General features: G+C 66.7%; 3 protein-coding genes across 3 annotated transcripts; 1 reads left to right on the top strand and 2 right to left on the bottom strand.

The window, feature by feature from the left end:
* Positions 1-70: 70 nt before the first annotated feature.
* EMIHUDRAFT_101130 (hypothetical protein) lies at positions 71-4359 on the top strand (the record flags this gene model as incomplete). The annotated part of the gene is made up of 4 exons (XM_005776271.1): positions 71-1953; positions 2080-2806; positions 3002-3343; positions 3409-4359. 4 exons carry the CDS (start codon positions 71-73, stop codon positions 4357-4359), a joined length of 3903 nt encoding a protein of 1300 aa, XP_005776328.1.
* Positions 4360-4591: 232 nt separating this feature from the next.
* On the bottom strand, positions 4592-5875 carry EMIHUDRAFT_354515 (hypothetical protein). Its single transcript, XM_005776270.1, has one exon. It carries the CDS (start codon positions 5804-5806, stop codon positions 4643-4645), a length of 1164 nt encoding a protein of 387 aa, XP_005776327.1. The 5' UTR covers positions 5807-5875; the 3' UTR covers positions 4592-4642.
* Positions 5876-6306: 431 nt separating this feature from the next.
* On the bottom strand, positions 6307-7905 carry EMIHUDRAFT_206870 (hypothetical protein; the record flags this gene model as incomplete). Its single annotated transcript, XM_005776269.1, has 2 exons — positions 6307-6415; positions 6572-7905. The coding sequence occupies 2 exons, from the start codon at positions 7903-7905 to the stop codon at positions 6307-6309; spliced, it is 1443 nt and encodes a 480-aa protein (XP_005776326.1).
* Positions 7906-14650: the final 6745 nt, after the last annotated feature.

Genomic DNA, 14650 nt, shown 5'->3' with positions numbered 1-14650 from the left:
CTGCCCATATCCGCATTGCCGCTTCTCACTCGCCCACTTCTCCCTCCCGCGTCAGTGACCCGAGCGCAAGATGGAGACTCCAGCCCATGCGCCGCGTAAGGATGCGGTGTTGCACACGCTTTCAAAGGCCTGGGACAGCGGCACTGAGTCAGCGAGCGGAATCATGCAGGGAGCAAAGCACCACCTGCTCGAGGAGCCCATGCGCGATGCCATCAGGCAGGCCATGGCGCCGCACATGACCTACGCCGAGCAGGTGGAGGAGGTGCGGAAGAGCAACCGCAAGCAGGTCAAGGCTATCGCGCGGGAGGTGTCGATGCAGTTCAACAAGGAGGGCTACCATCTCAAGCCGCTGGAGGAGGTGTGCGACGAGTTTGGCTGCGAGTCGACAAAGACCGGCCTCACGTCCAGCCAAGTGACGCGCAACCTCAAAAAATTTGGAGCCAACGAGCTGGGCACCGACAAGCCGACGCCCTTTTGGGTCATCTACTGCCGCCAGCTCTACCAACCGCTGATTCTGATCCTCTTTACCCTGTTCATCCTCACCGTGCTAAACATTCAGCGCGATATTGCATCCCATGGCCACCCGAAGATCAAGAACTGTGTTAAGATCACCGTTGTGACGACCGTGATCCTCGTCGTCACCATCCTCAATGCGCGTGGGCAGTACAATACCGCCAATGCGCTCGCCGAGCTGCTCAAGGAGGGAGCTCAGATGACGACGGTGCGCCGCGACGGCAAGGAGTGTCAGATCGAGGTGCCCGACATCGTCCCTGGCGACGTCATTATTATGCGTTCGGGCGATACCGTCCCGGCTGACGCGCGGGTGGTCATGTCGGAGGACTTGCAGACCGTCGAGAAGACCCTGACGGGCGAGCCGCACGAGAAGACGAAGAAGCTCGAAGCAGCGGACGACCCGACCGCCTCCTTCCACGACAACCTCGTCTACTCCTCCACCGCTGTCGTCGGCGGCAAAGGAGAGGCCGTCGTCATCCGCACGGGCCTCGAGACCGAGATCGGCAAGATCGCGGCGCGGCTCAAGGGCCAAGATTCTGGTAGGTCGCAGCTGCAGAAGCTCATGGACACGATCGGCGGCGTCATCATTTGTATCTCGGTCATCCTCATCATCATGATGACCTGGTACGAGGTGACCGTCAACTACTGCACCAAGGACAAGTACCCGGGCGGCCTCTCCACCTGCCCGATGGACGAGATGATCGACGCGCTGTTCTCGGCGCTCTCCATCGGGACCATCATGCTCCCGACGACGCTGCTTCTCATGGTGACCACGTCGCTCACCCGCGGCGCCCTGATCCTGGCAAAGATCAACGCTCGCGTGACGAAGGTCACCGCCGTCGAGACCCTCGGCTCCTGCACCGTCATCTGCTCCGACAAGACTGGCACCCTCACGGAGGGCGAGATGACGGCAACCGAGATGGCCACCGTCATCAACGTCAAGGGCAAGTGCCAAGTCAACTGCTGGGACTTCAGGCCGACCCGCGGCTTCGACCCGCGCGGAGGTGTCTTTGTGCTGGCGGAAGGAGCATCGACCGTCGGCGGGGCGGCATCGCGCAAGACGGCGGCCAGCCTGCGCGTGTCGGCGGCTGCGTCTCGCATGAGCACCGGGCCTGCTGGCGGAGGCAACGGCTGCGAGAAGGCAGCCGACGTGCACTGCGCGCTCCTCTCCGCTTACCTCAACTGCGACGGCGCCGCTTTCGAGCTGGACGACGAGGGTGACGTGGGCAAGGACGTGCCCCAAAAGTGGAAGGGGGTTGGAAATATGACCGAGAAGGCGCTCGTTGTCGCGGCAGCCAAGGGGCAGATCTACGATCCGAACAAGAAGGGGCTGCCCGAGGCCAAGTTCCCGGCCATGCGCGACAAGTACCCCTCTGTCCACCACCTCGGCGTCCCTTTTACCAGCTCTCGCAAGATGATGGGCACTGTCCACGAGCTCAGGTGAGTGTGTGTGTGTGTGTGTGTGTGTGTGAGAGAGGACCGGCGGCACGCAACATAAGGAGAGGTTGGAGAGCACTCCCACATGCGAGTTAGCCTCTCACTCCCTGCTCTACCGCACTGTCCCAGTGGCAAGGGCGAGGGCTTCTATGCCAGCGGGATGGTGATCGTCCCTGGTGCCACGCACATGGCCATCCTCAAGGGCGCACCGGACCGGCTGATGCCGTACGTGCACGCAGTGCCGACTTGCCCGGAGAAGAATGAGATGGGCGACGCACGCACGCTCAAAATTACGAGCGGCGCGAAGAACGAGACGCCCGACGCCCAGTCCCTTTTCAAGCAGGCCAACAAGGACTTTGCCGACAAGGCGCTTCGCGTCATCCTCGTCGCGATGCGCCCGCTGACCGCCGCCGAGGCGGAGGCGCTCGGCAAGATGGAGGACGGCGACGAGCGGCTCACCTACCTGCTCGAGGGCAACACGACCTACCCGCTCACCTTCACCGCAATGATGGGCCTCAAGGACCCGCCGCGCGACGGCGTCAAGGAGTCCGTCGAGCTCGTGCAGAAGGCGGGCGTGTCGGTGGTGATGATTACCGGCGACCAGAAGGCGACTGCGATGGCCATCTCGCGCAACATCTCGATCATCAGCGGCGACGCATCCGACTCGCAGGCCCTCGCCAAGACCAGGGAGTGCGCGGACCTGCACCGCGACCCGAAGCAGCCCACCGAATCGCCCGTCCTCGGCACGCCCGAAAAGGGCAAGCCGATCACTAGCATCGAGCTCGCCGAGCTGGCACGCATGAGCGAGATGGTGGGCCAGACTGTCACGTGGGCGCGTGCCCAGCCGACCGACAAGGTGGCTATTGTCGAGACGCTGCAGCGCCAGGGCCACGTCGCGGCCATGACTGGGGACGGCGTGAACGACGCCGCCGCGCTCAAGATCGCCGACATCGGTACTGCTATGGGCATCGCGGGCACGAGCGTCGCCAAGGGCGCCGCCGATGTCGTCCTGATGGATGACAACTTCACGACCATCGTCGCCGCCGTGCAGGAGGGCCGTAAGATCTTTGGTAACTTGCAAAAGTACCTGCTCTTCTACCTCGGCGTGAAGGCGGCAGAGGGATTCATGTTTTCCACGTGCACCTTCTGCGGGCTGCCAAAGCCCATCAACAACCTGCCAGCGCTCTTTGCCAAGAACTTCACGCACGACATCCCGTCCCTATCGATCGCGTGGGAAGAGGGCGAGTCTTATCAGATGAAGATTCCGCCGCGCAAGAAGGCGGTAGGCTTCGTCATCTCAGACTTGGCCTTCTACTTGCGCTTCCTTCCCTTCCTGGCCTACTACCAGCTGCTCGTGCCGGGAGCCTTCTGGTTCGTCTATCACAGCCACATGGTGCGCGACGCAGAGCGAGGGGCTGTGCCCAGCCCCAGCCCAGCTGACGTCGTCCCTGCCTGTAGGGAACCCTGTCCAGCGGGACGCACCTCGAGGAATCGGACTCGCTTAAGACCGTCTTTGCGGGTGGCGACATCCCCTGCTTGCGCGCGCGCGGAGAGGATGGCCTGCCGGAGGAGCGGGCTTTCTACTGCAAGTGCCCGAAGGCCTTCGCCTTCGGCGAGGATGGCTTTGGCTTCTCCATCCCGGGCGTCGAACAGTGGGGGTCGGCAGCCGACATCTCGGAGTTTGGGTACGTGCCCGAGGACAACGCCGCCTACGACTTGGCGGACGTCGGCCACTACGACTTTGAGTACCGCGGCACGACGGGCAACCTCTACCCCAAGGAGGACAACTTCGAGGGCAAGAGCTGGTCTTACGAGGGCGACCCTGCAAGCGGTGTGACCTTCACGTACGGCGGCGTGGAGGTGCTGAAGCCGTGCACAGAGCAGGACGAGGGGCAGCTCGAGTATTGCTGGACGGGCGAGGACAAGCCGACGATGTCCCCATACTTCTCTTGCGAGGGATTCGGCGTGAAGCGCTCCAACGCGGCGGGCTTCATGCTCTTTGTCTTTGTCGAGCTCTTCCGGCTTCTGGGCGTTCGCGGTGAGGCGCCATTCTGGGTTGAGCCGCGCGATGGTCCCGACGGCCCCGGACAGCGCAACGGCGTCTTCTACATGCTGTGGGTCCCGTGCATGAGCATCACCGTTTTCCTCATCTTTGTGCCAGGCTTCAACGTCATCTGCGACATGATCGCTCTCCCAGGCACGATCTTCTTCGGCATCATTCTGTGGGCATGCTTTGCTCTCAGCATCGAGGAGACCTTCAAGTGCATCCTGCGCGGCATCCGCGATCGCCAGCAGGCCATTGACATCCCGCACGCGCTGTTGGCTGGCAAGGGGCTGGTACCCCCATGGGCCACTCGCTCCGAGGTGAAGGCCTTCATGGATAAGAACTCCGGCAAGGGCATGTGGTGAGGGGCCTGAAAGCAGAAAGGTGAGCGACGTCGCCGGCTGGTGACGGCGAAACAAATCGGCTCGAGGTCGAGCGCGTGGCGCGGCCGTGCCGCTGCCCGTGCGCCGTGCCCCGACGGCCGCCGTGGGGGCGGTGGGCCCCCGTCTTCTCAGACTTTACCGCCTCACCTCTCGCGCGCTCTGTGTTACCTCTGCGAGCGAAACGAGACTCTCTCTTAATATACGGCTCAGCGCTCAGTAGTTCAGGCGATCTTTTAAGAGGTGTGGCGGGAGGTAACGTCTAGTTCTATTCCACGCCAGACTCCCGAGTCAGGAAGCTCTCGAATGCATCGAGCAGCGAGCCGTCAGAGGGACGTCGGAAAGGCGACGGCGGCAGCGCTTCGGCTCGCAAGCCGACCCGGACCAAGTCCTCCTCGCTAAATTCCCACCACGTCGCCATCAGCCGGAGCAGCTCCGGCCTCGCCGCCTCGTTCTCAACGAAGTTGACGATCCACTGCCGTGCGGTGCACTTCTCCACCGTGTGGCGCGACAGTTGCTGCTCCGCCCTCTCGGCGCGCTGCCGCAGCAGGGCGAGCTCGTGCACTTGCGCGTTGAAATCCAACGACAGCTGCGCAGCCTGCCGCTCCGCCTGCGCGCGTGTCGCTCCCGCCGCCCGCGCCGCCGCCTCCGCCTGCGCAAGCCTCCCTTCAGCGCCCTCGGCGCGCGATCGCTCTCGCCGCAGCTCGTCATCGTGCGCAGCCCGTAGTGCCGCCACCTCCTCCTGCAGCGCGGTGCTGCGCGCGCGGTGGTGCTCGCACTTTGCCATCCACTCGGCGCGTAGCTGACGCTCCTGGTCCACGCCGCCGCCTCCGCCGTACCCGCCTCCATACCCGCCTCCGCCGTCGAGATCTAGTGCCTCCTCGCGCCGAGCCAGCGCGTCCTGCGCCGCGCCGAGCGCCTCCTCGAGACTGGCCGTCGCCTGCGCCGCGCGCCTGCGTTCCGCGCTCACCGCTGAAGCGACGGCGCGCCGCTCACGCGCCGCGAGCCGCTCGAGCTCCGCCTCAAGCTCTTCGACGCTGCGCCGCAGCTCCTCCTCGGCGCTCGCGACGCGGCGGCGCGAGGCCTCGGCGTCCGCCTCGGCGGCGCGAATCTCTGAGCCCAGCGCGAGAGTCGCCGCGATGCCCGCGTCTGCCTCAGCGTCGAGGGCGGCGCGCACAGCCGAGAGCTGCTCGACGCTGCTCTCGTCCGACGGCTCTGCGCTCTCGGCATCCGGTGACTTTGGCGGCTTTGACGCACCGGTGTCGGGCGCCTCGGTCACGGTTCGCTCGCCCGGCGGAAGCATTAGCTGCTGCGACAGCAAGCCGACGTGCGACTCGAGCAGAGACTTTTCGCCTTCGAGCGCGGCCTTCTGCTCGCGGAGGGATCTGACCTCGTCGACCAAGTCGGCGATGGAGAAGCTGGGAGTGGGCATGGCATGCTCGAGCGCCTTGTTGGCGGCTTTGTTGGCCGCCGCGTGCGCAGACGCGAGGAGGGAGGCGGCCTTCATATCGGCTCGGGCGTCAGGCACGTGAGTGAAAGCCTGACGCCAAAAGGCCTGAAAAGAATTATTTTTAAGAGGCGGCTGGTGCGCTTCTTAGCTCCCCGGCCCTGGATGTGCGGTTGCTGGCTGCACTCCAAGTGCTCCAAGTGCTCCCCGCAGCCGCTCCAAGGCCACGACTCACATGCTCGAGCTCGGAGATGTGCTGACACACAGTCCACACAGTCCGGCGCATCCCACAAATAAGGTCAAAGCGGTGTCTGCGCACTCATTACGACAGAACATTACCATCTATACTTGTCTCGTTGCACTCACGTTTTGCTACATCGATGTCGATCAGTGCAACGCGAAAGCCATCGTGGACATGGTAGATAGAGTGGACCTGGCCGACCTGGCCCCGCCCCCCTCCCCTCCCCCGCCGACGCCCCTCCCGCTCACTTGAGCCAAGAGACGCCGAAGCGGCGCACGTGCGTCGGGAGGACGGCCGCGTCGCGTACGTAGCACTCGAGCGCGCGCGGCGACAGCCGGAGCACCAGCGCCGGGCTGTCGAGCGACAGCGCGCTCGTCCCGGCCGCGGCCGCGCGCGCGGCGACGGCCGACGGCGCGGCGCCGGCGGGGGAGCGCCGGTCGGCCGCGACGAGGCCGAGGGCGAGGAGGTGCTCGAAGGCCTTGGTCAGGGGAGGGAGCGGCAGCCCGTACTGCGCCGCCGCCTCTGGCGCGTCGGCGAGGAACTGGTGGTACTCGCGGAGCACGGCGCGCAGCGTGTGCGGCGGCGGCGCGTCCGTGTCGAGACGGCGCTGGAGGCAGAGGAGGAGGAGGAGCTCGACGACGGAGAGCTCGGGGAGCAGCGCCTCCGCCACCGGGAGAGGGAGCTCTCGGGCGAGCGCCGCCTCGACGCCGTCGGCAGTCGGCAGCGGCGCCGCGGGGCTGAGGGCGGCGAGGTGGAGCTTGAGGCCGGCGAGGAGGGTGCGCGGGGTGAGGCCGTGCCAGAGGAGCCGCTCGAGGGTGGGCGAGGCCTCGAGGGCGGCGCACAGCTCGTCGACCGCACTCGCCCACGCGCCGTGGAAGGGGCGCACGAGGCGGCCGTCGACGCTCTTCGCCTCGGCGGGGACGGGCTCGCTCAGCGCGCGGCGGAGGAGGGAGGTCGCGTCGGCGACGGTCGGGAGGTAGGAGAGGGCGAGCTGCCGGCCCGAGAAGCGCGAGCGGACCCGCTTCTCGAGCAGGTCGAGCGCGTCGACGCGCGAGGTGAGCCCGATGACGGCCATCTGCGCGTCGTCCGTCTGGCAGAGGTCAAAGAGCGAGTAGAGGAGGGTTTGCTTTGGGCGGAGCGCAAAGTCCTCGAAGTTGTGCAGCACGAAGCACACCGGCTGCGCCTGCCCCTCCCGTTGCCCCTCGCCCTGCGAGCCGGGCCGCGAGCGCCGCAGCAAGTGCAGCATGTGCCTCAGCCCGTCGGCGAACGAGCCAAACCTCCTCATGTGGATCTGCGCCGTCAGGTTGAGCTGCGCGGCGATGCCCATCAGGGTGGACACCTCGTCCGTCATCAGCACCGCGGACACGTCGACGACGAGGAAGTCCGCGCCCGCGGCGCCGCTCTTGCCGCGCAGCTCCGCCAGCGTCTCGCACAGCACGCGGTGCTTGCCGGCGCCGCGAGGCCCGAGCAGCAGCGCCGTCGAGTTCTCGAGGCCGCCCGCGGTGCGCAGCAGGATCTCGCGCAAGTCGTCGCGCGCCGCGGCGTGCAAGTGCGAGAGGAGGCCCGACTCGGCGGCGGGCGCGAGGAGCCGCGCGTACGCGCCTCGCCGCGCCGCTCGCAGCAGCGGCGCCACCTGCTCTGGCTCGAGTGGGAAGCCGTCCTCGTCGCGCAGCGGCGCCGCCGTCGGAACAGAGGCGGTCGGAGGGGCGTCGGCGGCGTCAGCGGCGCTGCCTGAGACCGCGGAGCGAGGGCGCGCCCCCGGCGACCAGGCCGAAGGAGCCCGCACCGCCGCGGAGGCCGCCTCGCTGATCGCCTCCCGTAGCTCCGCCTCCTCCACCTCCATCGACGCCGGCGTAGGAGGGGGGCTGCTCGAACCGGCGCCTCCCGCTCCGCGTCCCGCCCGCGCCGACCTGCCGCCGGCCGGGCTTCGGGCCCCCTTCCCCGCGGCGCGAGGCGGGCTCTGCCACTGGGGAGCCGCCGCCGCCTCTGTGGCCGCCTCCGCCGCCGCCTCCGCCGCCGCCTCCGCCGCCGCCTCCGCCGCCGCGCCGCATGCCGCCACCTCGTCGACCGTCGGGCGGCGCGGCAGCTGCGCTCGCCCCCGCTGTGCCGCGGCCTGCTTCCGCGACGCATTACTGGCCGGCGCTGCGGACGCGGACGGGGTCGCCTCCGGCTGCGAGCGACTGCCTCCCGTCCAGTCGCTCGCTCTGCCGAGAAGGAAGCCGTCGCCGACTCCGAGCCGCTGCACGGCGGTGCGGACGCGGCCGGTGCTGCGCTCCACGGCGATCGGCGCGGCGGCCTTGGTCGCCGTCTCCCTCTCCTCCGCCGCCTTGGCCCCCGCCTTGCCCCCCGCCTTGCCCCCCGCCTTGCCTTTGGCCTCGCCTCCCGCCTTGCCTCCCTTCTTGGCACTCGCGGGCCCTCCCGAGGCCGCCGCACGCACCCTCTTGGCCGGAGGCAGCGCGGCGTCCGTGCTGGCAGGCGAGATCATTGGCTCCGGCGACGCAGCCCGCTTTGCCGCCGCCTTCTTCCCCACCGCCGCCGGCTTTCTCGGCGGCTCTGCCGCGGCGGCCTGCGTGGCCGCCTGCCGAAACGCATCAAAGTCCTGCCTGCCGCCGCCAAAGGCGGCCTCGAGCACGGTCATCCGCCGTTTGATCTCGTCCTGCGAGCGGTGCGCCTGCTTTGCCTTGAAGTAATCCACAAGCTCCTCAAACTCTTCGGCCGAGAGCTCATCAGTTGCGAGGCTGCTGCTAGAGATGAGGAGGAGAGCCTCGCCGAGGAGCTGATCGTCCGCAGCAACCCACTGAGGCTTCCAGGCCGCGCCGTCGGGCAGCGGCACCGCCTGCTGCTGGCTTCCGAGGCTCTTGCGCAGAAGCGTGGCAGCGAAGCGCATCCTCGCGCCTTCGCCTTTTTCTCGCGCGGGAGAAAAGAAGAAAAGCGGCAAGCGATGCCGGTTTGGGCCCGGTTTTTGCGGGCGCCGACCGCCAGGCTCCGTGCCCCACCTACCTACCTATTCCCAGGCCGCGCAGCGAAGCGAAAAAATATCCGTTAGCCCTCTGTGCATAGGCTCCCAGCGCCCGCCGCGCCGGCTTGTACCGCGGGCGCCGCCGCCGCACCCGTCTCGGCTGGCGTCCCGGCCGCAGGCGACTCGTCTGGCATGGCCCCGTTCGCGGCTAAACGCGCCGTCTCCCGCGCGAGCGAAGCGGTTTCGCTGCTGCTCTGCTGCAGCCTCGAGTCGCGGTGCGGCCTCCGCACTCTCGGCGTTCGCCTCTCGCCCTGCTGCAGCATCCGTTCCCATCTCTGGCTGCCGTTCGCCGAGCGCCTCCTCAAAGCATGCGAGAATCTCGTCGCTCTGAAGGTCAGCCTCGAGCACGTCGTCGGCAGCGCGGATGCTCGCCCGGCCGGTCGGCCCTCGAGACCTCGCAGTGGCGGCCGCCTCTGACAGCGGCGGCAGCCTCCCAAGCTGGCCACGCATCATGCTGCGCTTCGCGGCAATCGCGTAACGGGAGGCTCGCTGGGTTTTTGTGGCTTTTTGGACGGCTTTTTTGGATTCTCCCGCCCTCCAACCCCTCTCTTGGGTTTTTTCTTTCTTTCTTTCGATAATAGGTAAATTATCCCTCGAGGATTTAATAAAGACACTCGGTCTGAGACCCACAAGCACAGCAGAGAGGACTGGCCCGTGCTGGCACGAACACATAATAAGAAGGCGGCAATGGCCGAGCGCGTCCTCACGTCAGCCGGTTACCCGCACTGCTCAGACTCTCGCGCCACCGCTCGACGGGACGCTCCCCGGGTGCAGCGGCCGGCTGCCAACGCACCGGCCCTTGTCCGCGGGAGGGTCGTCGTGCACGGGCGGCAGGGGCGACGGGGGCGTGTGGCGGCTCCAGTCGCCGGTGGACCAGCGGTGGCGCTGCAGCTCTGCCGCCGCCTGCGCCACGGCCGGACTGCTCGCCACCTCCACGGCCGAGTAGCCAAACCACCGCTCCTCGCGCAGGGAGTGCTGCATGAGCTGCGCGAGGAGCTCCTTGTCCTGAAAGTACTCCGAGTAGTTTGCCGGCTTGCTGTTTGCGTGCAGCAGCGCGCCCTCCGAGGCGCTGCCCCGGTAGCGGCTGCACTTGAGCACATACGGCCACCACGCGTCGAGCTGCTCGATGCGGATGAGCGCGTGGAGCGGCATCTCCCGCGTGTGCACGTGGCTGCCGAGCAGGCCGTCCGCCTGGCTGATCACGTGCACGTCGCGGAAGCGGCCCGCGACCACCTCGCCCACGAAGGCTCGCCACCGCCGCTCGGGCGGCAGCCCGCACACCCACTTGAACGGCTCGTAGATGCAGCGCTCGATGACGACCTTGTCGTGGTAGGCCGACGCGAGCCGCCGCAGAGGGTGGCGGATCAGAGCAAATCTCCAGCGGCGGCGGAGCTCGGCGCTGCTCTCGCACCGCCGGGTCTCAACGACGCGCAAAGGCCGCGTGCCGTCGGCGCCGGGAGGGCCAGTCAGGGTGACCTTGCTGCCCAGGTAGGGAAAGGCCTGCGAGAAGTTGCCGTTGCCGTCCTGGTGGAGCGCATCCCAGGCCTTGAGCGACGTCGAGCCAACCTTTGCTTGTATTTGTGAGGCATAGTCGGCGGCCGTGGGGCAGTACCAGTGGCCGGGAACGAGCAACCCCATCGGCAGCGGCGGAGCGCGCGGCGTCGTGACGCTGTGACTGCTGGAAGGCTGGGATGAGCCACCGGAACGCCACCAAGCTGTGACTGCCGCCACCATGAGAGGCTTCCACGAGGGGTGGGTGGGTGGCCTGCGTGGTGTGAGTTGGCGTTGGTCTGATGTTTCTCGTTTCTCTCTCTCCTTCCTTCGGCTTCGCGCGCGTCTTCGAGGCACAGCTCTCGTCGTTGCCACAGCATGTCGTTCCTCGCACCGTGCCCACGCGACGGCACCAGCTGACCTAGATCGCGCTCCCCGACGGCTGCCGCGTGCCTCGCTCGGGCGGCTTTCTACGGCGCGCTCAACAAGTCATCCGAGGGCGGACTGCTGTTACGCTCGACGAGTGCGACGCCGCTCGAGCAGCTCGAGGGGTTCAAACGCGAGGCGACCATCGTCTCCGCCGAGCTCGACGACGAGAGGCGGCCGTTATTATCTCCTTGACCTGGTCACGGGGCGGGTTTCCCGATGGGTGGCCGGGTGAGGGCCAGGGTTGCGGGAGGCGCGCGGCGGGGTCGGGCGGAATATGGCTTCGAGCCCGGCCCGACCGCCGCCACCGGGGGCCGCCGCGCCGTAGAGCGGCCCCTCGGTCTCCCTAACCGGCGATGCACGCGGCCGCGCTTGGAGGCGCTCGCTGCTCGGCCGCGCGGGGCTGGTTGACTCGCCCGCTGGGAAGGTGGTGCACGGGGTTTGCGGCGGGGCCCCCATCGTCACCGGGGCGGCGCGCGGGCAGTCCGCGCGCCGCCGCCGCCGAGGTGGTTGTTGAGATTTGCTGTGCTTGTGCTCGTGCTGGGCTCCACGGGTTGCGGGCTCTGGGCTCGCGATCGCTCCCTCCGCTTGAATACCTCGATCCCCTCGCGGAGGAGTTCGATTTGGTCTTGCAATCGTGCCTTCGTGCGAGCTCGGCGCGGTGCGACCGCTCGAGCTCGGCGCGGCTCGCCCGTCCCTTGGGCGCGTAGGCTGCGCCATGGATGTCAACGTAGAGTCCTTCCGCGTCCACCTCACTCCCCGCAGTCCGCTGCGGAGGGCTCGCTGAGCCGCGGCGTGGCTCGTGCTTGTGCACCCCGACCAACGCCGGGGGCTTCCGTGTGTCGAGAGCACGGCCGCCGGTCACAACGCCCGTCCGGATGCCGTCGCCCAGGGCATGCGGAGTCAGGGGCGGCTGGCTCTGCAGCCACAACTGTTCTCGCTCAGGGGCGCCCTCGTCGGGCGCGCCGTACATACCGTCGCTTGCAAGCGGCACTGCGTGCCGTTGCGTCGGGATCTCGCGACCCGTGTGGCGGGAGTCGTAATCCGCGCCGGGGACATCCCCAATGTCGTGTGTCTCGTGCATGCCCACAGGAACGTGCGCTCCCGCGGTATAAACCTCGGCGTGGCCCGCAGAGTCTGCGTTGCCGTTGTAGTCAGATGCTCCGTAGGAGCGTGTCTCCGGTGGGCCGTCAAGCCCAGTGGTTGTGTGATTCGCCCCGACGTCTCCCGTCGGTGCGCTCTTCCGGGTTCCCAGCGATTGGAAGTCCACGGGCGATGCCGCACTCCATGTCGCTGTATCCCACCTCAGAAGGTCGTTGTGCTCGGGCATTCCCTTGGGATCCGACTCGAGCCAGTTCGGGTTGTAAAACCCGGAGGTTGTGCGATCCGCCCCGACGTCCCCCGTCGTTGCGCTTCCCCAGGCCCCCCCTCGCGGGAAGTCATTAGGGGGAGGCGCGGCCTCTGACACGGCCGCTGCTCTCCCCTCTGGAGGAACACAGTCTCCATCCACGAACCCGGCTCGGGCGAGTTCGCTGTATGGGTGGTTTTGCTCATAGTTACGGACCCACGCGACACACGCGCGGGCCGGCTGCAGGACTCTCCCACAACCACGCTGCACCCAAGGCTGGGACCAACGACAGAGGTGTAACGACATTCAGCCCGCCGACAACAGTTCGACTCATGGACTCGGTATCTAAACGCGGCGAAGGCCAATCTCGAGTCCCCTTCTCAACCCTTCGCGGGCTTTGGTGCAATTACCTTCCCCCGCGACACCACACCCCTGTCCTCGGAGGGCGGCGGCGGCGGTGTAGGTGTAGCGCGCTCCCGATGACAAATATTCGCCTCACAGTCAAACACGGCTGCTCACACGCCCAGCCGTGCTCTGGTGCGTCGCTTTCGCCTCTGCCGCCGAGATGTCGAGGCCGGGGCGCACTCTTCAACTTGGGCTATTATCTGCCCTCGGGAGGGCGGCGGCGGCGGTGTTAGGGGCGGCGGCGAGCTCCCGGTTGGAAATACTCGCCTCACAGTCCAAGATGGCGGCTCACACGCCCAACCATGCTCTGGTGCGTCGATTGGGTCGCGTCTGCTGCCCGTGTCTCTGTCTTATCGGCGCGACGACAACAAGCTACCCCTACCCCTAACCCTAACCCTAACCCTAACCCTAACCCTATAACCCTAACCCTAACCCTATCCCTATCCCTAACCCTGCTAACCCTAACCCTAACCCAAAGAACTCGGAGCATTCACCAAGAGCTCGCGTCAACGGACCGCTGGTTCCTCTATTCCGACCCGAAGCGGCCCGTTCTTAGGAGCTGCACAACGGCTTGAACTCTCTGACCCTAACCCTAACCCTAACCCTAACCCTAAACCTCGGCTGTGGGTCAGGCTGTGCTGTATAAGGCGCGCGAGGCTGGGTGCTTTGCTACCTTGCTTGTGTCTCCCGTGGCCGAAGGGTTGGTTGGTTCTCGAGGGTTGGTTGGGTGGTGTGGGTGGGTCGGTCGGTGTGGGTGGTTCCAAGCCTCAGCCGGGCCGTGAGGTGGGTGAGTGGGTGGGTGGCTCAAGAAGCTCGTGCACGTGAACGGATGTGTAGAGGCACGTGGATTGAGAAAAATGCAACCCCGGGGTCGGGCCCTGGATCGAGGTTCAGAGCGCGAACACTGGGGGGTCCCTGCGGCATGGATGGGGGGCTGAAGATACGTGCCACTCCTTCCGGGAGACCGGCCCTTGGATCCTGCAGCTTGGATCCTCCTCACCGTTACTAGTGCTGTGGCTGCCCATTTTGTGCAGCAAGGCTCAACGCTCGGGCGTTGACCGCACCGCGTACCCTCCCCACTCCCGCCTCTCGTTTGTGTCACACCACGCGGAACGCATCTCCATCGTTCGGTGAAGGGGGTGAACCGCGCCATCCTCGATCGCCGTGCAAAGCTCGCTTCCAAGCTCTCACGCCGCGCGTAGGGCCCTTAGGGGCCTAGAGAACACAACCCCCTCTCCCTCTTTTCCCACTTACTAAAAATTCTGCAAAGGGGTGTGAACGGAGAGAGCAAACTCCTGGCAGCTCCCACAGCCGAAATGTGCGCCAGCTGCCCGCTCACCTGTGTCACGCCGCCGCGCACGCACCTCGCTATGTGCTCGCGCGAGCTCCCGCCCGAGCCTCCAGCTCGGTGTCCCACTGCTGCGGAGCCGATCGCTTCTCCTCGGCGCTCGCGTCGAGCCGAGCTCTCGGCACTCTACGGCAGGCGTCGCTGTGCGGGGCGCCCGTTTCCTGCTGGCCCGAGCGGAAAGCTCCACGTGCCCGCGCGAGCTCCCGGCCGAGCCTCCAGCTCGGCGTCCCACTGCTGAGGAGCCGATCGTCGTCCGTCGTCCGTCGGTTCTCTCGAGGAGCCGAGCTCTTTGGCCGGCGACGCTGCAGGACGGCGCGCGCGCACCCTGCCCCCTCACTTAAAAGGAATTTCTTGCGCTGTTGCCCGCCAAGGTGACCACGTTTCCCAAGTGTTTGTGCCCTCTCGTGCCTAATATTTACTCCATGTGAGTTCCCCCTATCTCACCTGAAATTCCTCATTCTACGCTTTGCGTCCTTGTACTCCCACCCCCACTTTCCCGGCTCTACAACCTTGGTCCAACTCCCTCCCGTTTCCAAATAATATGATTTGCC

The sequence above is a fragment of the Emiliania huxleyi genome (genome assembly GCF_000372725.1).
Source record: "Emiliania huxleyi CCMP1516 unplaced genomic scaffold EMIHUscaffold_28, whole genome shotgun sequence".
Taxonomy (NCBI): Eukaryota; Haptophyta; order Isochrysidales; family Noelaerhabdaceae; genus Emiliania; species Emiliania huxleyi.
This window is presented reverse-complemented; position numbering and strand designations above follow the sequence as displayed.

Excerpts from the sequence above, each read along its gene's own strand:
- EMIHUDRAFT_354515 (XM_005776270.1), bottom strand. The coding sequence starts at position 5,806 with ATGCCCACTCCCAGCTTCTCCATCGCCGACTTGGTCGACGAGGTCAGA.